This window comes from Dunckerocampus dactyliophorus, chromosome 4 (genome assembly GCF_027744805.1).
Source record: "Dunckerocampus dactyliophorus isolate RoL2022-P2 chromosome 4, RoL_Ddac_1.1, whole genome shotgun sequence".
In the NCBI taxonomy this organism is placed as follows: Eukaryota; Metazoa; Chordata; class Actinopteri; order Syngnathiformes; family Syngnathidae; genus Dunckerocampus; species Dunckerocampus dactyliophorus.
Window position 1 is genome coordinate 1,113,041 of NC_072822.1, and position 26,339 is coordinate 1,139,379.

At 40.6% G+C, this 26,339-nt stretch overlaps 1 protein-coding gene across 1 annotated transcript; it reads left to right on the forward strand.

Annotated features, from left to right (window-relative positions):
* The first annotated feature begins 870 nt into the window (after positions 1-870).
* mapk1 (mitogen-activated protein kinase 1) lies at positions 871-24,398 on the forward strand. The gene is made up of 9 exons (XM_054774782.1): positions 871-1,327; positions 11,421-11,603; positions 12,864-13,053; positions 13,128-13,244; positions 15,182-15,296; positions 18,285-18,416; positions 19,129-19,238; positions 19,354-19,482; positions 21,059-24,398. The coding sequence occupies exons 1-8, from the start codon at positions 1,182-1,184 to the stop codon at positions 19,468-19,470; spliced, it is 1,110 nt and encodes a 369-aa protein (XP_054630757.1). The 5' UTR covers positions 871-1,181; the 3' UTR covers positions 19,471-19,482; positions 21,059-24,398.
* Positions 24,399-26,339: the final 1,941 nt, after the last annotated feature.

Genomic DNA, 26,339 nt, shown 5'->3' on the forward strand with positions numbered 1-26,339 from the left:
ATAACACCCCTATAGTCACCTTTACATTCATAATACCCAATATAGTCGACACAATAAGAGTAATAAATCAGACATAATATAGACACACACGTTAGCAATGGGTTCCTTGTAGTGTAGAATACTACATTCCATTGTACACAACACTTGTGTGTTAAACTTGTCATACAATTATTTATATGTGTTAAAATAAACTAAAAATGAAACAGTTTAGTTTTGCACAAGTGTAAAAGAAAGTTCAACCCTGGTGCGTTCCTGAGCTTTTGTTTCTGTGTGTCGTTTCTGCAGACAGCAACCCATAATCGTGTGTGTCAGGCAGTATTGACTTTCACTTTTGCATCTCACAACAACTGTGGTGCGTTGAAAGACCAGAAAACGAAGCACGAAATCTCGACTCACAGCGATCATGGTGTGTTCGAGGACCGGCACTTTAAAAGATGGGCAAACAAAGTGCGAAATCTCAACACCGGTATGACATTTCAGGTTTGAGTCTCACAGCAATTTAAGGTTCGTTCGAGGACTGGTGAACAAACTGCGAAATCTCGATGCCAGCAACTGTGGTGCTTTCGAGGACCCGGCAAAAAAGTGCGAAATCTCGACGCCAGTATAAAGTTTCACTTTTGCGGCCCACAGCAATTCTGATGCGTTCAAGGCCCGGCAGACCAAGTGCTAAATCTCCAAGCTTAGTGAAAAAAAAACATTATCAGTGAAGTGTAAAAAACATAAACATGCCAAAAAGAATGTGACCAAAAGCCCACAAATTTAGGATGTTTAATATGTTATGGAAATGTCATGTAAACGAAATTCAAAAAAGTAAATAATCAAAGGGTGTTTGCCCCCCCCCCCCCCCCCCCCTTCCCCCGGTCCCCCCATGACGCTCGATGCGGCCATGTTGGTGATCCCCAATAAAAGACAAATAAAAAGTGTTGTCAGAGAGCAACGAGCAGGTGAAAGAAGGTGAAAGTCCTCCAGAACAGACGCCGGGAAAAAGAGGAAGAGAAAAATGAAGGAGTGGATCACATGACCAGCTTATTTCCTGCTTCACCAACTTGAGCTGCCTGGCCGCCTCAGAGCAGCTCCTCCTCGGACTCGCTCCCACCGCAGGTCTTCTCCTTCGACCTCCCAGCCGCCGACTTCGACTCAACTCAAAAGTCGCCCATTTTCCTGCTTTCCCACTGCTCATCATGGCGACAGCGGCGGTGTCTGCCCCGGCTAGCAGCGGCCCCAACCCCGGCCCGGGAACCGAGCTGGTCCGCGGGCAAGCGTTCGACGTTGGGCCTCGCTACAGCAACCTGTCGTACATCGGCGAGGGAGCCTACGGGATGGTTTGGTGAGTGACGCCGACCACCGCGCACGCCGCGGCCGCCTGACGTGAGCCCGAGAGCCGCCGAACACACCTCCTGCTAGCATGCTAGCTTAGCCACACGGCTAACGCATCAGTTGGTTTGCTAGCAGTCGCCTCCAAAACCATCAAACTCTTGCTTATTTGACTGAAATGGCGCCAGTTTGCTGTTATTTGGTCTTTATTTACACTCTGCGACAAAACAAAGTCGTTGATTTCAACCGAAACGCGTCTTTAGCCATCTTCTCACTGCTTGGAATCAACAGATTTCCTTGGTGAGAAAGTGATTTAGCCGCAGGAAGACAAACATTGAAATCATTTGCATTTTCATCTGCTAAGACTTGCATGGGTTAGGCTGATTAAATGACGTTACAACACAGCCTTAAGCTACATAAGAACATTATTAATAGGAAGAATCTTGGTCAGTGTCGTCGCTGATTACCTCTTGGCGTACATAAACACGCATTGTGATGGCGTTTGCTCTTCTAATAACACGCAGGCTGAGCACAGTACACCCGTAGAAGAGAATCAACGTGCATACTATATTACATAATGCAGCGCGTCTGCTTCTTGTGTGCTTTTGTGAGCGCTGCGCACATTTGACACACAGCCAGGCCGTGTGTGAAGCAACACTTTGTCCGTAAGACGGGAAGTCTGCCCAAAGCGCACGCAGAGACTCCACTTCCACCGAGATTGAAGCGATTGGAGGCTCTGTATGCTTTACAAAGCCGGGACATTTGTGCTCCTTGCGTTCATGTCGCAGTGACACACACGCACTCGATGCTGGGGGGCGAGAGAGCTCTCAAGTCGAACTTTCAAGGTGGAAGATGAGTTATTTGTCATAGGAAATCATGTCAATAGGTGGCATTGCCGTCTAATTTGCATCATTGGCCGTGATGCACGTGCTCGTCATGTTTATGGACAAAACATAAAATAATAGTAAATTAAAAAAACAAAACACAAGCAGCAAATAGAACAATAGTAGACAAGGGGACTTGGTGGTGGAATGAGGAGGTACAGGAGTGTATACAGAGAAAGAGGTTAGCTAAGAAGAAGTGGGACACTGAGAGGACTGAGGAGAGTAGACAGGAGTACAGGGAGATGCGACGTAAGGTGAAAGTAGAGGTAGCAAAGGCCAAACAAGGCGCTTATGATGACTTGTATGCTAGGTTGGATAGTAAGGAGGGAGAGACTGATCTATACAGGTTGGCAAGACAGAGAGACAAAGATGGGAAGGACGTGCAGCAGGTTAGGGTGATTAAGGACAGGGATGGAAGTCTATTGACAAGTGCCAGTAGTGTGATGGAAGATGGAAAGAATACTTTGAAGTGCTGATGAACGTGGAAAATGAGAGAGAACAAAGACTAGAAGAGGTGACTTTTGTGAACCAGGAAGTAGCAAAGATTAGTCGGGATGAAGTGAGGAGGGCATTGAAGAGGATGAAGAGTGGAAAGGCCGTCGGTCCTGATGATACACCTGTAGAGGTTTGGAAGTGTCTAGGAGAGGTGGCAGTAGAGTTCCTGACTGGGTTGTTCAACAGGATCTTAGATCATGAAAAGATGCCTGAGGAATGGAGAAGAAGTGTGCTGGTGCCCATTTTGAAGAACAAGGGAGATGTGCAGAGCTGTGGCAACTCCAGAGGAATAAGCTGATGAGCCATACAATGAAGTTATGGGAAAGAGTAGTTGAAGCTAGACTAAGGGCACAAGTGAGCATTTGTGAGCAGCAGTATGGTTTCATGCCAAAAAAGAGTACTACAGAGGCAGTATTTGCTGTGAGGATGTTGATAGAGAAGTACAGAAAAGGCCAGACGGAGCTGCATTGTGTTTTTGTAGATGTGGAGAAAGCTTATGACAGGGTGCCCAGAGAGAAACTGTGCTATTGTATGAGGAAGTCTGGAGTGGCAGAGAAGTATGTTAGAGCGGTGCAGGACATGTATGAGGACTGGAAGACAGTGGTGAGGTGTGCTGTAGGTGTGACAGAGGAGTTCAAGGTGGAGGTGGGACTGCATCAGGGATCAGCTCTGAGCCCCTTCTTGTTCGCTATGCTGATGGACAGACTGACAGACGAGGTTAGACGGGAATCTCCATGGACTATGATGTTTGCAGATGACATTGTGATCTGCAGTGAGAGCAGGGAACAGGTGGAGGAGAAGCTAGAGAGGTGAAGGTTTGCCCTGGAAAGGAGAGGAATGAAGGTTAGCCGCAGTAAGACAGAGTACATGTGTGTGAATGAGAGGGACGCAAGTGGAAGAGTGAGCTTACAGGGAGAAGAGATCAAGAAGGTGGAGGATTTGAAGTACTTAGGATCAACAGTCCAGAGCAATGGAGAGTGTGGAAAAGAGGTGAAAAAGCGTGTACAGGCAGGATGGTACGGGTGGAGAAAAGTGTCAGGTGTGATGTGTGATAGAAGAGTTTCAGCTAAAATGAAAGGAAAGGTGTACAAAACTGTGGTGTTGTTTGGTCTAGAGACAGTGTCCATGAGGAAAAGACAGGAGACAGAGCTGGAGGTAGAAGAGATGAAGATGCTGAGGTTCTCTCTGGGAGTGACCAGGAAGGATAGGATCAGGAATGAGTACATCATAGGACAGCACATGTTAGAGGTTTTGGAGATAAAGTCAGAGAGGCCAGACTGAGATGGTTTGGACATGTCCAGAGGAGAGATAGGGAATATATAGGTAGATGGATGCTGAGTTTGGAACTGCCAGGCAGGAGGCCTAGAGGAAGACCAAAGAGGAGGTTTATGGATGTAGTGAAAGAGGACATGAAGGTAGTTGGTGTGGGAGAAGAGGATGCAGAAGACAGGCTTAGATGGAGGCAAGGACAGCAGGACCTTCAGCTCCTTGAGTGTTATGCAATCGTGGTGCGTTCGAGGGCCAGCGAACAAAGTGCAAATTTGCAACGCCAATATTAAGTGTCAGTCACGTTTGCGTCTCACAGCAGTTGTGGTGCGTTCAGTGACAGTTAAACCAAGTGTGAAATCTCGACGCTGGTATGAAGTTTAATGTTTGCAACACACTGCTACTGTGGTGCGTTCGAGGACAGGCCAGCCAAGTGCGAAATCTCGACACCGGTATTAAGTTTCACTTTTGCACCTCGCGGCAGTTATGGTGCGTTCAGGGACAGGCCAACCAAGTGTAAAATCTCACTGCCGGTATGAAGTTTTACTTTTGCGTCTCACAGCTACTGTGGTGTGTTCGTGGGCCGGCGAACAAAGTACGAAATCTCTATGCCAGTAAGAGCGAAAGCCCTTTTGCATCCTTTGTGTTTCTGATTGAATTCTTCTTACTGTAACTGAATGAAGGTATTATTGTTATTTTAGCTATTCCCTTCTTAAATGACCTATTTTTCATGTTATTATTTATTACATTATTGCGCTATTTTTGCATTTTTTTAAACATTTGGGCCAGAGCACAGAGACCCATTGTTTGTGTGAGGGCCCTACCGTATCCATTGTGTTTAGGATTCATGATGAAATGATTCCATTGTTATTCCTCCTGTGGAGTTGTGGCTAACGGACTAGCGCAAAGAAACACGATATTGCTAAATCTGGCGACGATTTTGCGAAATCGGCAACACCGATCCCTCCTGCTGCGCCTTCTCGACCCGGCGTGTTAAGGAGGGAGTTAGGATGCGTCGCGTGTTTGAGCGAGGGTGAGCCGGTTTATCCTGTGGGGTCCAAAATGCAAGTGTGAAATAAGTAAAAAGGCGTTCATGCGTTTGTTGGCTGCCTTTGTTACTTCGGTGTGTTTTTTATGAGAGCGTCTTCTATGCGCGCTCCCATCCAAGATCCTTGACCTGTCGGATTCTCGGCCGTTGCGGCGCCGCACATTGCCGCCCTCTCGAAATGCCATTGTGGCGCCCGTGTCTCCACGGCAACCCCTCTGCCCGTGACATCAGCGGCGCCGGTGGCAGAGAGTTAGCGGCTCGACACGCACACGAGCTGGAGGAGATGCGGTTTTGGCTGATTGGCTGATTGAAGATGAGTCTGGTTGGCTGCGAGAACATCACATGTCGCCGCTGTTTCCCAACTTTATTGTATCAGAAAAGTGGAAGCCCCCCCCCCCCAAAAAAAAACACACCTGGTGTTGCGTTCACAAGCGTTGCAGAGTGTCGGGCTTTGCGATGGCGGCAGCGCGCCTTGCCCTCCGGCACGGCCGCCCTGGTCTCCCTCCGACCCGTCACCGCTTTTTGCACGTCGTCACGGCAACGCTGCAGTTGCATAACACGGCGGTGCCTTGTATTCCTCGTCTCCGTGGAAACGCAGCCCTCTCCTCCCCGCCCGTGCGTGGCTTCCTCCTCGCTGTGCACCGAGCGCGCTCGCACAAGCGCAGGACCCGAGGCTTCTCACACCGTCCCAAAGGCTGTCAGCTGTGATTGGCTGGGATTGACAGGTGGCGTCAGGGCCCGGGGTGGGGGGTGAGGGGCATTTTAGGACCAATTTTTATGTTGTAAAAATGATTGAGATGTATTGTTAGTTCTGCTGGAACATGGGGTGTCCTACATTTTACCAGCCAAAAATGAAAGGATGCAACTTTGCCTCGTTGCTATTTTGTGAATATGCTAAGACGTTGGATATACTGTCGTTGGTTAGATAGGTTGGATGGATTGCAAGAAAAAATGCATGTGGGCTTTGTGATGTTGGTGAAACATCCCATTATTACTCTCATCTTCACTCTTGGCTTTCTTTTTTTTCTTTTGATCACTTTTGCTGGGTTTTAAAAAAAAATCTTACATTTTTTTTGTAATATGATGACTGTATTCCATAATATTTGACTTTATTTCCATAATATATTTTTTTACCATTTATGCTGTTTTTTTCCCCCCAAACTTACTTTGTAAAAATAACTTGAAATGTTTTTTTCTTCATATTACGACTTTTTTCCACATATTCTGACTTTATTTCCATAATATTATAGCTTTTCCCCCAACCTAATTTTGAAATATGATAACTTTATTTTCTTTGGTTTGTTTCTCGTAACATTATAATGTTAAAAACAAACTAATTCTTTAATCTTTGAACTCTGAGCTACAATAATATAACATTATTTTGGCTTCATTGTCATAAAAGTACAGCTGCTTTTTCTTTTTCTCATCTTTTTTCTTGTCAGTTTTCTCCTCCATAATGATGACTTTTTTCCAATATTAGTTCGACTTAGTATAATAGTTTTCCCACAGCCTCATAAAAAAAAGATGTTTTTCTCATAATATTACAACTTTTAAAAAATAGCTTATTTTTTCTTTAATATTTCAACTCTATGCTCCCAAAAGACATGACTTTTCTTGTTTATATTTGGACTTTTCTCGTATAATTGCACATTTTTTGTCTCATTAAAATACAACTTTTTTTGCTTAACATTTTGATTACTTTATTCTCGTAAAATTTCAGCTCTTTTTTTCCACCCATTTCTGTTGTTTTTAAAAAATAAAAATAAAACTTTATACTTGTAAATGTTCTATATTCAATATTTTGACTGTTTTTGTAACATAACTTTTTCTGCAGCCTCATTTTCCAAAAATGACAACTTTATTTGTTGTTTTGTTTCTCATAATATCCCGACTTAAAAAAATCCACTCAATGCTGCCAAAATGATATTATTTTTCATGTTAATATTTAGATTTTATTGTCATATAATTAGAGCTGATTTTTTTTCAATTTCTGTAGTTTTTTTATTACAACTTTTGTTTTGTTTCTCATAATATTACAGCTGCTACACTTTTTCCTCGAATATTTCAACTTCATCCTACTAAAATGATGTTATTTTTCTCATAATATTATGACCATTTTTTTCTTGTAATATTATGACTTTATTCTTCTAATATTTCACATTTTATTCTTGTAAATTCACTGCTGTTTTTTCTTTTTTTTACTGTTTTTAAAAAACTATTTCAACTGTCATTTAAATGTTATTTTTAATAAATGTATTATTTAAAATAATTGTTTTCCCTCATATTACTTCATTGTTGTAAAATTACGACTTTTTTCTTGTTATATTATAAACGTATTCTCCATTCTCGTAAAATTACTGCTGTTTTTTTCCATTTTTGCTGCTTTTGAAAAAAAATGTCAACTTTCATTTAAATTGAATTTTGAACCCAATCTTTTGAATCTTAATTTAAATTATTGTTTTTTCCTCATAATATTACGACTTGGTTCTCGTAAATGATTTTTCTCATAACATTATGACTTTATTATCCTCATATTTCTACTTTGTTTTCCTAAAATGACTGCTCTTTTTCCATTTTTCTTGTTGTTTTTGTTGCTTTTCCTGTATAATGGTATTTTTCACTGCTATGTTTGTTATCACGCCAGCACTTTCCCCAAATGTTTGAGGGTCTTAACATTCATGAAAACGCGCTAAAATGTGCAAGGGCGCCAAGTTAGGCAAAAATGTTGATATTTCAGTGATCCCGAACACAAACAACCAAACCTCACTCAGTAGCGCGCCTCCTTTGAAATTTGGAAGAAATTAGCCCATGCCACCAGTTTCACAGAAAGTTCCCAACTTCGGTGGAGACGTCAGTCGTGACGGGGCGCAAGTACCCATGTTCTAAAACAAACAGGAAGTCAGCCTTTTTGGTTTCTGGGGGCAATTTTGGGTGAAAAGCAAGGGCTGTATTTCAACAAACTAGTCCTCGACACTTTGACCAAATGAGCCCAGACGAAACACACGGCTACGAGTCAGACGGGCGATGTGGTGTTGCGAAGGATTTGAGGTTATTCCATAAGAAACCTTGATTATCAATCAGACAATTCGCCGCTAAGCTGTAAACGCTAATAACTCAGCTCCGCAAGGTGGGATCTTCTTCATTCCTCCTGAATTCGTCTCAGGAGCTGGAATGTGCGTGCCCTCTGACGAGGTGCATGGGGGTGCGAGGGCCCGCTGCTTACAGCTTGAATATTTGTTGTGCTTTTCATGTTTGTGAAGCCTGTGGAAGCTCACTCCTTCCGCTCTGTGTTGTATGGATGTGGTTACGTACATTTTCACTTGGGAAACGTCTCGCTCTCCCTGTTTTCTTTGCTTTTACGATATCCCCAAAACCAGTTGAGCCTGAAATAATGAAGCGATCTGCTACTTTCTGCCATTTAGTCCAATTATGTTTCAATTGCTTTAGCGCCTGGGTGCAGACATGTACATGCTGTCGTCATGACTGCTCCTTTTTTTTTTTTTTTTTTTTACGACTGGGCTGCTGTGTGCACCGCTGGCATTGTCACGCTATGCACATACAGTAGCTCCCCAAGCTCCGCCGGGACTGGAGCGCTGGGTGGAAACGCGGCTCAGGTTAGCGATGTAGCCGTCAGAAAGAGCACCGGTGATGCAGTGTGTCGTGCCGTCAAAGAGAGCACACGCAAGAAGCGGGCGTGCACGTCAGAGACTGCAAAGAAGGAAGGGGAAAAAAGTTTTGCAAGATGAAAAAGGAAGCAAGGAAGCCTTTCTGCTCCGTGTGCACCAGTAACTTGTGAACAAGACGCTTGATTGATTGACAGCCTGATTTCTTTTATTGGCTGTGTCACTTCTAGCAAAGGTATCATCACTCTTCTAGAAACTTACTTGTTGATTTCATTCTCTTAAAATGTCCATTTACACTCCTGTTACCCAATATAGTAGACATAATAAGAGAAAATAAGACATACAAAACCCTGTTTATGACCTTCTAAATACGCTTGTTAACATTATTAGAGCCCCCTAGACATGAAATAACACCCCTATAGTCACCTTTACACTCCTATTACCCAATATAGTTTACATAATAAGAGAAAATAAGACTTATAAGACATAGAAAACCTGTTTACCACCTTCTAAATATTTTTATTATTATTAGAGCCCTCTAGACATGAAATAAAACCCCTATAGTCACTTTACACTACAGGGTATACTATTACCCAATATAGTAGACATAATAAGAGGTGTTCTATGTCTTATTTTCTCTTATGTCTAGGTAACAGGAGTGCAAAGGTGGTGATGGGGTGTTATTTCATATCTCGAGGGCTCTAATAATGTTAAAACCCATATTTAGAAGGTGGTAAACAGGTGCTCCATGCTCGACCAAACCATTCCATTTCTAAATAAGGAATCCTGCTTGGTGGAAATGGACTTATCATGGTGGGTGTGGCACCAATGAAGCGTGATAAACGAGGAAGTAGTGTAGTTTTCCCTGCCACATCTTCTTCTTCTCTGACAGGGCAGACAGGTGCGTTGGTACACGTTGTTACGTGAATAATAAACGTTTGATTGGACTCTGCAGCTCTTTATTTGCTTGCGCCCGTCGGCACGTTTGCGTCAAGCCGACTGGAACACAGGCAAGCGCTCGTCAGTATCCAGGATGCGAGTTCTTGCGGCTCTGCTTGGACAGCAGTTGCACACAGAACGCTTCCTCCCACACACACGCATTCCTCACACTGAAGTGGAAAGGAAGGTCACTCATATTTCCCTCGCAGAAGGCTGGCACACTGGTGTTTACGTTTTAGTCCCTGCATCCCATCACTATGGCAACCCATTTTCTTATTTTGTCACACAATGTGGGCGTTTTTCTCTTCTTTTTTTTTTTTTTTCTTTTTTTCCTTTTGTAACGCGCAGGCTCAAATCACCGGTGGCCGAGGGGGAGAAGAACGCAATAGTAGTATTTTTCTGTGTTCCCATACCACTGCTACCTGCAAGGTGTTGGCTTTATTCTCACTGTTACTGACTTAAGATTCCAAGCTTAAGCCGCCATTAAAAGTTGATTAAGCAGTCAGTGTAACACAGTTCATCTCATCTTGATGCGACTGGGGCACAATGAGGAGCAGTACTTGTCTGTGACCAGCAGGGGCGCTGATGATGGAGTCTCACGCTGCTGGTAACATCTTCAGTGTTTGCCCCCACAAAGGAGATAAAGCTCCGGCTTGGTGTTTGTGTTCGGGCAGGTAAAACGGGGCTTTTTGCTTTGTGTCATAAGAAAAGTGGGATGTGATCTCCCGTTTTTAAGCCTTATTTAACGATGGAACACGAAGGTGTTGACTTACGGGTGTTGGTTTTGTTTGGCGCGCACACGGGCAAGCTATTTAAAACAACAACAACAACAAGTACATGTGTGCTGATTTTAAAGATAATGTACATGTCATTGTGCATTTAATTTATTAGGAGGTTGCTGCTGGAGTACCCAGCATGCCTTGCGGGCACTTTGTAAATAAAGTCACGCATTTCTTGTGGTCATACAGACCACAACAAACAGCAGACATAGAGCGGGGTACAGTAATCCCTCGTTTATCGCAGTTAATTAGTGCCAGACCTGACCGTGATAAGTGAATTTCCGCGTAGAAGACATAATAAGCAAAAGTAAGACATAGAAAATGTGTACTAAATATGTTTTTTTTTTTAAATATTAGAGCCCTCTACTGTAGACATCACCTTTACACTCCTTTGAACCAACATGGTAGACAAAATAAGACATAGAAAGCCTGTTTACCACCTTCTAAATTTGATTTTTAACATGATTAGAGCCCTCTAGACATGACATAACACCCTTAGTGACCTTTACACTCCTTTTACTTAATATAATAGACAAAATAAGACATAACATATACCACTTCTAAGTACGCTTTTTTTAACATGGTTAGAGCCCTCTAGACATGAAATAACCCCCCAATAGTCACCTTTACACTCCTATTACCCAATATAGTAGACATAATAAGACATAAATAAGACTTGTGCTCGTGTGTGTTTCTGTAAATGTGTTCCAGGGGTGCCGACAAGAAGTGATTCAGAGTTGAGGTTTTTTAATTTTTTAAATCTTGGCGTGGATTACAGCCGCAGCAGTATTTTGTGCTCGGGATTATTGTGAGATCATTCAAACCTACAATAAAAGTCTGGTGCTTGTGTGTCTCTCCCAGCATTACCGTAACATTACTGCCACCTGGTGACCAGTGTACTGTACTACATAACTTGGAATGTGTCTTCTGAATGCCTTGTATTTGTATTTTACTTCATTTAGACATTTAGAACACTTCTTTTAGGCCAAAAATATGTACAATTTGCTTCAATATGCATATTTTTCCTAGCGTCTGCGTCTGTTCCAACGTTCCCTCTTTCCGTGCCATCCAGCTCGGCGTACGACCGGGACAACAAGATCCGCGTGGCCATCAAGAAAATCAGCCCCTTCGAGCACCAGACGTACTGCCAGCGCACGCTGCGAGAGATCAAGATCCTGCTGCGCTTCAAACACGAGAACATCATCGGCATCAACGACATCATCCGCACGCCGACCATCGACCAGATGAAGGACGTGTATCCTTGTGGGCGTGGCTTACAACCACATTTGTGATGGCTTTTATTTATTCCTACTGTTTTTCTTTTTCCATTTTAAGATTTAAGATTTATTCCGATAATATTTGGACTTTATTCTCATGTTATTATAACTTTATTCCCAGTCTAATTTTCTGTATTCTTTACCTGATATGACGACTTTAGAAAAGAATGTATTCTTTCTTTAATATTTCAACTTTTATTTGAATGAATTTTATTTTTAATCTAATTTACCATATGTAGTATTCAATTTTAATTTCAATAATTGTTTTCCCTCATATTAGGACTTCTCGTAAAATGGTGGCTTTTTTCTCGTAATATTATCACCTTATTATCTTAATATTCTAATTTTATTCCCATAAAATTGCTGTTTTTTCATGTTTTTCTTTAATATTTCAATTTTTATTTTAATTCTTTTTTGAAATTCAATTTTAATTTCAATAATTATTTTTCTCCTAATATTATGACTTTAATCTCCTAATATTTCAACTTTATTCTTGTAAAATTACTGCTGTTTTTTCCATTTTTGCTGGGTTTTTCTTTAATATTCCAACATTTAATTTTAATTTAATTTTTTAAGTATTTATTTAAATTTCAATAATTCTCATAATATTACAACTTTATTCTCGTAAAATGACTGCTGTTTGACCATTTTTGTTGGTTTTCTTTTGTATTTTTAATTTGTTTTATTTTTTTAACATAATAGTACGACTTCATTCTCGTAAAATTGTAAAGTTACGACACTTTTCTTGTAACAACTTTATTCTCTTCATATTTCAACTTTATTCTTGTAAAATTACTGCTGTTTTTTTTTTTTCATTTTTGCTCTTCTTTTTTTTCAAAATTTGTTTTTAATTTCATGTATTTTAAATTTTTATTTCAATTATGTTTTTCCTCATAATATTACAACATAATTCTGGTAAAATTCTGACTTTGTTCTTGTAATATTATGACTATTGTCATAAAATTACTGCTGTTTTTTTTCCATTTTTTTGGTTAATTGTGTTTTTAGAATATGCTACGGCCCAATAAAGAAACAGCCACGGGCCGCACTTTGCCTGGTTAGAAGTGGTTGGAGCTCACCTGTCGCTCCGTGTTTAGCGTGAGCGACGTAGCTGTCGCTCCAAACATGACCTGCTTTCTCTAAACTAGACGTCACTGAGTGAGTCAGCCAAAAGTAACGAGCGGTGGCTTTTATTTATCCACAAGCCTGTGAAAGTTCTTTGACGGGGTCCCGTGCAGTTACATAGTCCAGGACCTGATGGAGACGGACCTCTACAAGCTCCTGAAGACCCAGCACTTGAGCAACGATCACATCTGCTACTTCCTTTACCAGATCCTACGAGGCCTCAAGTACATCCACTCCGCCAACGTGCTGCACCGCGACCTCAAGCCCTCCAACCTCCTGCTCAACACCACCTGCGATCTCAAGGTAGCGCGGGTGGCCCCCGCCCCCTCCCCTCGGCCGGTCGGTCCGTTTTCACAGCCTTGTCTGCTTGTTCTCAGATCTGTGACTTTGGTCTGGCTCGCGTGGCCGACCCGGACCATGACCACACCGGATTCCTAACAGAGTACGTGGCCACCCGCTGGTACCGAGCGCCTGAGATCATGCTCAACTCCAAGGTGAGCTTCCTGTGCCTGACAGATGCCTGTTTTTTTCAGGCTGCCATGTACTGAAAAATGAAAGGGTGCAACGTTGCCATGTTCATATTCTTTTCTGTAGATTTGCCAAGAAGAGTTACAGTACATACTTCAAGAAAAAAAGCACATCTCGGCTTTCTCATACAGGTGGAAAACATACTATTAAGATCAACTTCACTCCTTTTTCTTTCTCATACAGGTGGAAAACATTATGGGAATAAAGTCATAATTACAAGAACAAAGTTGAAATAGTTGGGGGGGAAAGCCTGCAGAAAGGGAAAAAAACGCTGTAATAAAGTTGAAATATTAAGACAAAAAGCTGTATTCTAACAAAAACAAAAAAAGTCTATTTTACAAGAATAAACTGGTAATATTATGCAAACAAATAATACCATTTTAGTAGCATAAAGTTGAAATATTCGAGAAAAAAATCTGTTATGTTTTTTAACAGTTGTAATATGAGAAACACAACAAATTTGTCATTTTTGGAAACCTAGGTTGGGGGGGAGTGACATTATTATGGGAATAAAGCCAAAATATGGTGGGAATGAAGTCCTAATATTATGGGAAAAAAAAACATTTATGAGGATTATTTAAGGAGAAAGTTGAGATATTTGGAAAAAAAAACAGCAAAAATGGGGAAAAAAGGAGTGAAGTTGATCTTAATAGTATGTTTACACTTTATTCTTGTGAGATTAGATTTTTTTTCTGCAACCTAGTTTGTTTTGTTTCTCATATTCCAATTTAAAATGTCTTTTTTTCTTCAATATTTCAACTTCATGCTGCTAAAAAAATTTTTTTCCTTCCCTCATAACGTGTTCTCGCAAAATTACCACTTTTTCTTGTTCGATTACAGCTTTTTTAAAATCTTTTTTTATCTTATTGCTGCAGATTATTCCTCTTTTTTTTTTAATTTCCAGCTATTTCAACTTTCTTCTTCAACTTTATTCCTATAATATTTACACGTTATTCTCATTATTTTTCTGCAACCCACTTTTCCAAAAATAACAACTTTAATTTGTTTTGTTTCTCATAATATCGACTATTAAAAAAACAACAACTATTTTTTTCTTGAGTTAAACTCTGTGCTACTAAAATGACATTTTTCCTCATATCAGCTTATTCTTATAAAATTGACGTTTTTTTTTTAATATTTTAACTTTATTCTTTTTTTTTTTTTTGCTCCATTTCTGCATTTCTCCATTTCTATTTCAACTTTCTTCTTCTTATGACTTCATTCCCATAATATTTAGACTTCATTCGTGGAACATTTTTTCTGCAGCCTGATTTTCCCAAAAATGACAACTGTTTGTTTTTTCCCTCATTATATTAAGACTTTGGGGAAAAAAATACTTTTTTTCTTTAATATTTCAACTTTGTGCTACTAAAATGTTCTCAAAAAATGACTACTTTTTTTTGTCAGATGACATCTTTTTTATCTTCATATTTTGACATTATTCCTGGAAACCTGCAGCTGATTTTTCCATTTTTGCTGGCTTTTTGTAAATGCAAAATTTTCCAACTATTTCAGCTTTTTTCCTGTCAATTTCCTTCACATACAATAATTATGACTTTATTCCCATAACATTTTGACTTTATTCTTGTGACATTTTTTTCTGCAACCTAATTTGACTTCCTTTTTCTTGAATACTTTCATCAGAAAACAGAAGTTACTTTCTACCTTTTTCCCTTCTCTAGTAATGAGCATTACAACATGGGTACGTTTCAGGAAAATATCAGTTCCCAACTAAAACAGGGAGAAAAGCAGCTTTTTGTGAAAAGATACATTTCAAGCATAACTTTCACTTTTTGCCTTTGTGACAGCTCAAATATCCAAACATCTACACCGCAACATAAAAGGCTTGTTTTCCATGAAAATACCAGAATCCCAGCTCAGGGTGGTCTGGGTTGTCTTCCAGGGCTACACCAAGTCCATAGACATCTGGTCGGTGGGCTGCATCCTGGCTGAGATGTTGTCCAACAGGCCCATCTTCCCCGGGAAGCACTACCTGGACCAGCTCAACCACATCCTGGGTAATATGGCTCCACATGTCCCTCCGAAAGATTTGTTGCCGGTCGCTTTGTTTTCCATTTTTGCTGGGTTTTTCTTTGCGGTACGTTAATTTCATCCATTTATTATTGAACTGTAATATCAATAATTGTGTTTCCTCATAATATTACCATCTCATCCTTGTAAAACTACAAGTTAATATTATAACATTGTTCTTGTAATTCCAAAAAATTAGAATGTCATGGAAAAGTTGTTTAATTTCCATAATTCCATTCAAAAAGTTAAACTTTCATAGATTATAGATTCAGGGCCCACAATTTAAACGATTTCAAGTATTTATTTGTTTATTTTTACATAATTTGGGCTTCCAGCTCATTAAACCCACGAAAACAGGAATTCAAAAAATTAGAATACTGTGAAGAAATCAGCCCAAATTTTGCAGGGCATGAATGTTTTAAAGTGAGTGTCACACACTAATCATCTACTAAACTCAAATCACCTGCACAGGCTTCCCCAGGTGTCATTAAATTGCTTCAGTTTGGTTCAATTGTCTCAGTTGGGTTCAATATGGGGAAGACTGCAGACATGACAACTGGCCAGAAGACCATCATTGATACCCTCCATAGGATGGGTAAGCCACAAAAGTTCTTAGCTAAGGAGGCTGGTTGTTCACAGAGTGCTGTGTCCAAGCATGTCAATGGAAAGTCTAGAGGAAGGGCAAAATGTGGCAGGAGAAGATGCACCAGCAAAAGAGATGACCTTGGGTTTCAGCGGATTATCAAACAGGGAAGATTCAAGAATCTGGCAGAGATCCAGAAAGAGTGGAATGAGGCGGGAGTCACAGCTTCAAAAACCACCACATTCAGACGCATCCGGGAGATGGGCTACCACTGTCGGGTTCCTCGGGTCAAGCCACTTCTGAACCTGAGCCAACGTAGGAAGCGTCTCCACTGGGCCAAGGAGAAGAAGGACTGGACTGTTGGCCAGTGGTCCAAGGTCCTCTTTTCCCATGAAAGTAAAGTGTGCCTTTCCTTTGGGAATCAAGGTCCAAGGGTTTGGAGGAAGACGGGTGAGGAACAGAACCCAAGCTGCCTGAGGTCCAGTGTGAAATATCCACAGTCCGTCATGATTTGGGGTGCAATGTCCGGTGCAGGTGTTGGTAAACTCTGCTTTCTTAAATCCAAGGTCACCGCAACAGTCTACCAGAATGTTTTAGAGGACTTCATGATTCCTTCTGCTGAGGATCTGTATGGAGATGCAGATTTCATCTTCCAGCAGGACCTGGCCCCTGCCCATACCGCCAGAAGCACCAAAACCTGGTTTGATGCCCATGCCATCACAGTGCTTGACTGGCCAGCCAACTCACCAGACCTAAACCCCATTAAGAATCTATGGGGTATTCTCAAGAGGAAAATGAGGGGCACCAGACCCAACAACAAAGAAGAGCTGACAGCAAGCATCAAGGAAATCTGGGCTTCCATAACTCCCAGGCAATGCCACAGGCTGATTGCTTCAATGCCACGTGGCATCGAGGCAGTGATTAAGGCAAAGAGATTCCCAACCAAGTATTGAAGATTGACATATCGTTTTGAAAGTACCATATTTTGATTGATTTGATGTGATCCTAATTTCTTTCTTTTTTTCTGCAAAAACTGAAGTAAATGGTGATTTCTTCACAGTATTCTAATTTTTTGAATTCCTGTTTTTGTGGGTTTTATGAGCTGGAAGCCCAAATTACGTACAAATAAACAAACACTTGAAATCGTTTATTTAATTATTTATTTATGGAAATTTATTTAATTATGGAAATTAAACAACTTTTCCATGACATTCAAATTTTTTGGAAAGGGTCTGTATTTGTCACTGTTATTCTGGTAAAGTGACTGCTGTTTTCTTCCCTTTTTGCTGGGTTTTTCCTTAACATTTGAACTTTTACTTTCATTAATGAGCTTTTTCATTTCATTGATTTATTGTTACATGTTGGTGTCAATAATGATGTTTGTCCTCATATTACAACCTCATTCTCGTAATACTATGACTTTATGCTCGTAAAACTGTCCATTTTTGCTGGGTGTTTTTCCTCATAATGTTATGATTTCATCCATGTCAAATTACGACTTTTTTCTCATAATATTATGACTTTATCATCCTAATATTTCCACTATTTTCATAAAGGTACTGCTGGGTTTTCTTTTAATACTTCAACTTTTATTTGAAAAAAATGTATTTTTACATTTAATTCATTTATGATCTCATTTTAGTTTCAATAATTATGTTCTTCATAATATTGTGACTTTATTCATGTCAAATTCCGTCTTTTATCTCGTAATATTCGAACATTATTCTAATATTTGTCGATGTTATTCTCGTCAAATGTTTTCTCCCTTTTTTGCTGGGTTTATCTTTAATATTTCAACTTATTTACTTTTTACCGTAATGTATTTATTCTAAAATGTTGATGTCAATAATGATATTTTTCCTGATAATATTACAACTTCATTCTCATGATGTTATGACTCATAACATGACCGCAGGGTTTTTTTTGTGATGAATTGTATTTTTACAATCAATAAACAAACAGGCCCGGGCCGCACTTTGGGCACCCCTGTTTTTAGGGTGCGTCTGTTAGAAATCCCGGGCATCGGCGAGCCTTGAACGCACCACGTGGCTTTGTCCCACGCTGCACAGATAGACTACTACACTGCGCTTTCCTTCCACCTCGTACAGTGTTTGCTCCCAAATGCTGCTACTGTGTGGGGGTGCATAAAGGTAAGATGTCATGGCCTCATTGAGCGCTAATGCACGTACTTGTCCGGTCCACAGTCTCAAGGTCATTCATGCTATGATACACATCAAACAGAGATCGTGTAGGACCACTGCTCCAGCAGACCTGGTGCGTGTGAGGTGTGTTAGGATGCCATGCTGCGTTCACACGCAGTCCCGTTATAGTGGGTCAACAAGGGGATCAAATACTTATTTTGCTTGACTAAAGACGTGACTTTGCTCCTCAGGGATTCTGGGTTCTCCGTCTCAGGAGGATCTGAACTGCATCATCAACATCAAGGCCAGGAACTACCTGCTGTCGCTTCCTCTGCGCTGCAAAGTGCCCTGGAACCGCCTCTTCCCCAATGCCGACGTCAAAGGTCAGAAGCCCTCGCTGCCGTGGGGATCGTCTTCATCTATTAGTCGTGTTAAGGTCATGATAAGAAGGAGAAAAGGAGAATCCATTCATGAAAGCATCCGACAAGACCCAACGTCTGCTTTGTCGTGGCGCCCTCTAGTGGATGCTTCAGTTCATTCATATTATTCCCATAATAGTACAACTTTTTTCCCAACCTAATTTTCCAAAGGTTATAACTTTACTTTGTTTTCTCATAATATTCCAACATTTTTCTTTCTTTTTTCTTGAATATTTCAACTCTATGCAACTAAAAGAGATGATCTTTCCTCCTCATATTACCAGTTGATTCTCTTCAAATTGCAGCTGTGTTTCTGGGTTGGAGTGTGACCCTCTGTGATTGGCTGGCCACCCACCAGCTGTGTTTCTGGGTTGGAGTGTGACCCTCTGTGATTGGCTGGCCACCCACCAGCTGTGTTTCTGGGTTGGAGTGTGACCCTCTGTGACTTTTTAAATAATCTACATAAATGTTCTTTTTGTAAAATGAGTGTATTTTATAATATTCTAACTTTATTCCCATAATATATATATATATATATATATATATATATATAATTTTTTACCCAACCTAATTTTGCCACAAAATTTTTAAATTATATTATAATTTCTTTGTTTCTCATAATATTACGACTTTTTACCTTTTTTTTTCTTTTTTTTTTTTTTCTTTTTTTTGCCAGCTTTGGACCTGCTGGACAAGATGTTGACCTTTAACCCCCACAAAAGGATCGAGGTGGAGGAGGCTCTGGCACATCCGTACTTGGAGCAGTACTACGACCCCACTGACGAGGTGAAGGACAGCTGACCAATCACGGCGTCTCCTCTTTGTTTATTCATTCTTTTTTTAAAAAAGTATCCCTTTTTGTCTTTTGTTGTTGTTGTCGTCGTTGCCTGTGTGTGTGCAGCCTGTGGCCGAGGCGCCGTTCAAGTTCGACATGGAGCTGGACGACCTCCCCAAAGAGACCCTGAAGGAGCTCATCTTTGAAGAGACGGCACGTTTCCAGCCCGGCTTCAGATCCTAACGTCCTACGCAGGTGAGTACGGCGCCCTTCGTGGGCCCCGCCCCCTCACGTCACAAGGACAACCCTCTTTCCTTCATCCGAGTACTGCTAGTTGTCTCCAACACCTCGCTTTTCCGAAGAGTGAGACATCATGAAAAGAAGAGCTTTGGTGAAACTGAACAGCCGGTGTGTGTCCAAAGTGCGGCCTGGGGGCCATCGGCAGCTCGTGGCACCGCACATTTTAAAAATATTAAAGAAAACAAAAAAACACCAGCAAAAATGGAAAAATCCGCAGTCGTTTTGTCAGAATAAAGCCAAAATATCAAGAAGGGAATAATGTTGGAATATTTAGAGAGGAAAAAGAGCGTCATTTTAGTAGCATAAAGTTGAAATATTGGAATAAATAAGATGTAACTTTTAACAAAAAAGTCGTAATTTTATCAGAAACCAACAAAACAAGCAACCAATGTGTTACTTTTGGAAGATGAGGTTGCAGAAAACGTTCTGATGTTGCGACAATAAAGTCAAAATATCATGGGAAGAAACTCATGAGGAAAATGGAAATACAAAAAACGGCAGAAATGGAAAAATCAGCTCCATTTTACGGCAATGAAGTCAAAATATTAAGAGAAAAAAGTTGCGTTCCAACTAGCAAAAAAGTTGCAATTTTATGAGAATGAAGTCACAAAGAGAAAAAAGTTGTACTTTTATTAGAATGAAGTCAAAATCTGAAGAGAAAAAAGTCGTATTCTACCTCGAAAAAAAGTTGCAATTTGACAAGAATAAGCTGGTAATATTCTGAAGAAAATTTTCATTTTAGGGGCATAGAGGTGAAATATTACAGAAAAAATTGTTACTTTTTAAAAGCCAAAACAAACCAACTAGGCTGAAGTTATATCATTTTGGGGGGAAAAAGTTAAAATATGATGGGAATAAAGTCTAAATATTACAAAGAAAATTGAAGAAGATTAATGGAGAAGAAAGTTGAACCCTTTGGGGGGGAAAAAAAAATAAAAAAACAGCAAAAATGACAAACAGCTGAAATTTTCTGAGAATAAAGTCAAAATATTTCAAGAAAAAAGTCGTATTCTAACGAGAAAAAAGGTGCAATTTTACAAGAATAAACATGTAATATTCAGAAGAAAAATGTCATTTTAGTAGCATAGAGGTGAAATATTGGAGAAAAAGATGTTATGTTTGAAAAGGTTTAATATTCAGAGAAACAAAAAAAGTAAACTTGTACTTCTTTGGAAAATGAGGTTGGGAGAAAGTGATTATTTTATGGGAATAGAGTCAAAATATTACAGGAAGAGAATAAGAGAAGATTACTGAAGAAGAAAGTCATATTGCTAATTAAAAAATATATGTAAAAAAAAAATCATTCAAACATTTTTAAAAACAGCAAAAAATTAGGAAAACGGTGAAGTTGATGTTAGCACTGCTAGCGTAGCATGGCATGGCAGGCCCCCGGGGGGGTGTAGGTATGTGTATGTATGCAGAGCACCCCCTCGTGGTGTAGAGCGTCACGTGCTAGCATGAGTGCTTTTGATGGGCAGCGTGGAAGAGAGAAAAGCCCAAAGTGTAACGCTGTGCTAACTTCTTCCTGCAGATGATCGTGCTGACCGGCCACCTCACCGCCAACCCCGCCCCCTTGCCAAACCCCTGCCCCGCCTCCACACCGTTGCTGTTTTATTTTCTTCTGTCTCGCTCTGTCTCTCTCTCTCTCTCTCTCTCTCTCTCTTGTCACGTCCACTTTGCTCAGGAACGGCGTCAGGAATCAAATCATCCTTGGGTGGGGGGAGGTATGGGGGGGTTGATTCTGTGATTATTTTGTGTGTGACCCCACGTGTCTTGAAAGGCGCTCGGCCGATCGGCTTGTTTTTTTTTTGTTGTTGTTTTTCGGCAGGTTCCCCACATGACTCGTCCGCGTTTAACTCGTTTTCTTTCTTGTTGTCGTCTGAGACGAGGACACAAAACCCAAAGCGGTGATTTATGCAAACGTCATCAGCCACTAAGCCATCGCACGCGTCTCTACTTTACACACGCATGCGTGTGTGTGTGTGTGTGTGTGTGTGTGTGTGTGTGTGTGTGTGCGTGTGTGTGCGCGTGTGTGTGTGTGCGTGTTGGAGCTGGATGATGCTGGGAGGAGAGAATCGGGCGTGAAGACACGCGTGTCCTCTGCATGACTGTTAGCAGCTTTGTAAACAAAGACCACCATGCTAAGTGCCACGCGGGCCGAGCCGAGCCTTTCCCCGTCCACCTCCAAGGTGCTCGGGTGTCCTCCTTTGTAGGCTTTGTTATTAGCGTCCATCGGCGCCCCCCCCAATACCACCCTGCCCCCTGCTACCTTCACAGAAAACAAAAAGGGGAAAATTCCGAGGCTGGCGCTGCTTTTTTTTTTTTTTTTTTTTTTTTTTTTACCCCCTCTGTAAACGTGAGCGCAACTGTTGCTCGGCGTTTGCGAGTCCAAGTACAATTTTAGTTTTTCCCGCGGGTGGAGTTTACCTCGGTGGGCGGAGCTGCTTCACGAAACGCCCTACTTGAAACGAGTCGCCCGCTAACTACTTTAAGGATCGGGAACGGTCGTCTTGAAGCAGGGGGTGTCCAAACTTTGCGCTTTTTAATGCATCAAATGAATGGACTACATGTGACACAAATGACCTCTAACATGTTAGCTTAGCATGCATCAACCTTTTAGTAACTTTACTGTACGTCAGGGTGTGTCCGAAGGGCGGCTCGGGGGCCATCGGTGTCCCACGGCACATTCTAAAAATATCATTTAACAAGAAAACTAAAAAACAACAAAAAAAACAAAGTAGAAATTGAAAAATCTGCAGTCATTTTACAAGAATAAAATCAAAATAATATCAAGAAAATTTCAATCTTTGGAAAAGATTAAAAAGAAAAAAAATCTGTACTTTTTTGAGAATAACATAATATTATGAGGGGAAAATAACGTCATTTTAGTAACAGAAAATTTAAACATTAAAGAAAAAGACATTTTTTAAAGTCGTAATATGAGAAACAACAAAGTTGTCAATTTTGGAATTACAAGAAGAAAATTTACAAATGGAAAGTTTAGTTTCATAGTTGGAAAATTTAAAATAAAAAAATGCCATCAGAAATGGAAAAGAAACTGCTGTCATTTTACGGGCATAAAGTCCAAATATGAAGAGAAAAAAGTGGCAATTTTATGAGAATAAACTTGGAATATTATGAGGAAAAATGCCGTCATTTTAGTAGCATAGAATTTAAATATTAAGGTAAAACAGAAGAACAGCAGAAACCTGCTGTAATTTTACTCCAATAAAGTCAAAATGTGAAGAGAAAAAAGTAGTCTTTTCATGAGGAAAGAAGTTGTAATTTTACCAGAATAAACTTGCAGTATTATGAGGAAAAATGATCTCATTTTAGTAGCAGAGATGAAATATTACAGAAAAAACTCTTACTGTTTAAAAAGTTGTAATATTATGAGGAACAAAGTAAAATCACAAGACGAAATGTACAAGAATGAAGTTGAAGTAGTTGGAATCAAAAGCAGCACAAATGGGAAAAGCAGCTGTCATTTTACCGCAATAAAGTCCAAATATGAAGAGAAAAAAGTTCAAATGAGACAAAAATAATGTGATTTTAGTAACAAAGGGTTGGAATATTTCAGAAAAAATCTTCATTTTAAGAAAGTGGGAATACGATGACAAACAAACCAAACACACAGTTGGCATTTTTGGGAAATGAGGTGAGAATAATATCACAAGAAGAACATTTGCAAGGATTATTTAAAAAGAAAATAGGAAGTGATTAGGAAAAAACGACAGCAAAAATGATGTGAACAATGTGCTTTTTGATGCCCATACGACAAAGTTGACATGCACTTTTTTCGTTTTTCAGTACGAAAAACGTACCCAGCCCAGGCTGGGAAACGTTTGGACACCCCCGCCTGAAGGAACAATCCGCCGTTTCCAAAAAAGAAGAAGAATTTAGCACTTTTTTTGGTGGTGGTGGTTGTTCTTTCTTTTAAACCAGAGCAGAGGCGCCACCTGCTGGTGTCAGCGTTAACTGCACTCCACCCCTGCTTCTATGGCGGTGGCGACGGGCGGCCTGTACATATTGAGTTGACGTGGGGGCGTGGGCCTGGGGGAGGGGTTTACGTCGGGTAGGGTGGCCTGGGGTGGGGGTCTGGGATTGTTTGGTGTGCGATGCGCTTCTGCTCAGTTGTTTGTGCGTCTTTTTGTGCCTTCTTTGATATCGGAGATTCCATGTGCAGCTTCTGACGTGATCGCAATATGGCCTCTTACACGTGAACACAATCAAGTGGGGGCGGGGTTCAGGCGCAGGGGGGCGAGTGTACATTTTAAGGAGATTTGTCGCCACCGCTGTGTTTATGGAAAAAAGTTCTATTCCCCCCACCCTGTTGTTTTTGGGATGTTTCAGTGTTTTGTTGTAAAAAAAAAAAAAAAAAAAAAGAATGTTCTGTTTCTATTACACTAATCTTGTTTGAGTTGTGGAACCGCTTCACTCGCCGTGTTTTCATGCGTGTGCATCTTGAAGCGTGTCCGCCTTCCTCCCCGAAGGAAAGAAACCAGAGGAAGAAAGAAAAAAATCAAATAAAGGTTTCCCACTCCCCCCCCTCGGCTTGTGTTTTTAAAGGTGCGTCTGCCTCAAAGATTGTTTATTTTGCTGTCATGTGAAGAAATTGACTTTTTGCTCTTATTGTCAGAGACTGTTTTTAAAGACTCTTTGGTTCCAGCTGTGGCGACGTCTCAAAAAAAAATGTAATGATCTTTGGAAGCCAAGAAAAAAAAACCTTAATTCCAAACAATCAGTACTGAACACCACCACCCATCAATCAATCAATAATTGCCAAATATGTTTGTTTGGGGCAACCAGAGACTCAAATCAATGTATTTCATGACCGCATTCTCAATAAAAACAAATGTGTTTTACCCCAACATCTTGATCTTATTATGGATTGTGTATTTCCACATGTTCTGCCGCTTCTGGGAAAAACCCTCCCGACTTTCACAGTTTGACTGATGAAGTTGCTAATCTGTCACAGGTTTTCAAAATAATAGCAATTCATAAATCGGGGGTGGGAAGTGTTGCAGTGTTGCCCGTTTTTGTTTTTGGGTTTGCGGCTATGTCAAGAGGGCTCTAATAATGTTAAAACCCGTATCTAGAAGGTCGTAAACAGGTTTACTATGTCTTATTGTCTCTTATGTCTACTATATTGGGTAATAGGAGTGCAAGGGTGAGACTATAGGGGTGTTATTTCATGTTTAGAGAGCTCTAATGTTAAAAAGTGTATTTAGAAGTTGGTAAACAGGTTTTTTATGTCTTATTTTCTCTTATGTTTGCTATATTGGGTAATAGGAGTGTAAAGGTCACTATGGGGGTGTTATTTCACATCTCGAGGGTTGTAATAATGTTTAAAAAAACATCTAGTAGGACATAAACGGGTTTTCTATGTCTTATTGTCTCTTATGTCTACTATATTGGGTAATAGGAGTGCAAGGGTGAGACTGTAGGGGTGTTATTTCATGTTTAGAGGGCTCTAATGTTAAAAAGTGCATTTAGAAGTTGGTAAACAGGTTTTTTTATGTCTTATTTTCTCTTATGTCTACTATATTGGGTAATAGGAGTGTAAAGGTCACTACGGGGGTGTTATTTCACATCTCGAGGGTTGTAATAATGTTTAAAAAAACATCTAGTAGGACATAAACGGGTTTTCTATGTCTTATTTTTTCTTATGTCTACTATAGGGCTGCACAGTCAGGAGATGGGAAGACCTGGGTTGGATTCTCCCCTGGGCATCTCTGTGTGGAGTTTGCATGTTCTCCCCGTGTGTGTGTGGGTTTTCTCCGGGTACTCCGCTTTCCTCCTACATTCCAAAAACATGCATGTTAGGTTCATTGGCGACTAAATTGTCCATAGGTATGAATGTGAGTGTGAATGGTTGTCTATTTGTGCCCTGCCATTGGCTGCCCACTAGTTCAGGTTGTACCCTGACGCTCGATTATTAAGACCATAAGTCAGCTGGGATAGGCTCCAGCATACCACCGCGACACTAATGAGGATAAGCGGCATAGAAGATGGATGTATTATTGGGTAATAGGAGTGAAAAGGTGACTATAGGGGTGTTGTTTCATGTCTAGAGGGCTCTAATAATGTTCAAGTGTATTTAGAAGGTTGTAAACAGGTTTTCTATGTGCTAACTACAAAAATATTCCATTTATAAACAAGGAGCCCTACCAATCCTACTATTCCTACTTATTCACTTATCACGGTTCGGTCCAGAACCAATTACCCGCGATAAACGAGGGATGACTAGTAGTTACAGTAGTACCTCGCATAACGTAAACCTTTTATGTAAATTATTCGCATCGTATTACGTAAGGAATTCCATATAACGTAAAGCGTCAAGTCCGTGCAAGCGACAGAGTACACTTGGTGATGCCTTCTGGCTTCACACTCATTAGCTGATTATGGGGCACCGCCTACGCTCTCATCTCATTAGCTAATTATCGGGGCACCGCCTACGCTCTCATCTCATTGGCTGATGTTCGGGGCACCGCCTACATTCTTATCTCATGGCTGACTTATCCAGCGCGTCCATGTTTGTATGCAAGCTCCCTTCCTCATCGTTGTCGCCCTTAAAATAGTTTGCACGCATTGAAGTCTCTTCTTAATTTCATTACTTTTCTTTGTGTTAAAATTACCGTAGTCATGGGCCCTAAACCAAGTGTAAGTGGTAAGAAAAAAGGGAAAAGTTGTCGATCGAAAGGAACAGAAAGTTATCCACAAATTATGACGCTTCATGCTCTGGCTGATGGTCGGGGCACCGCCTACGCTCTCATCTCATTGGCTGATGGTCGGGGCACCGCCTACGTTCT

Coding starts and splice junctions, on each gene's coding strand:
- mapk1 (XM_054774782.1), top strand. CDS start 1,182: ATGGCGACAGCGGCGGTGTCTGCCCCGGCTAGCAGCGGCCCCAACCCC. Junction 11,604..12,863: donor ATCGACCAGATGAAGGACGT/GTATCCTTGTGG, acceptor GGTCCCGTGCAG/TTACATAGTCCAGGACCTGA. Junction 19,239..19,353: donor ACTACGACCCCACTGACGAG/GTGAAGGACAGC, acceptor GTGTGTGTGCAG/CCTGTGGCCGAGGCGCCGTT.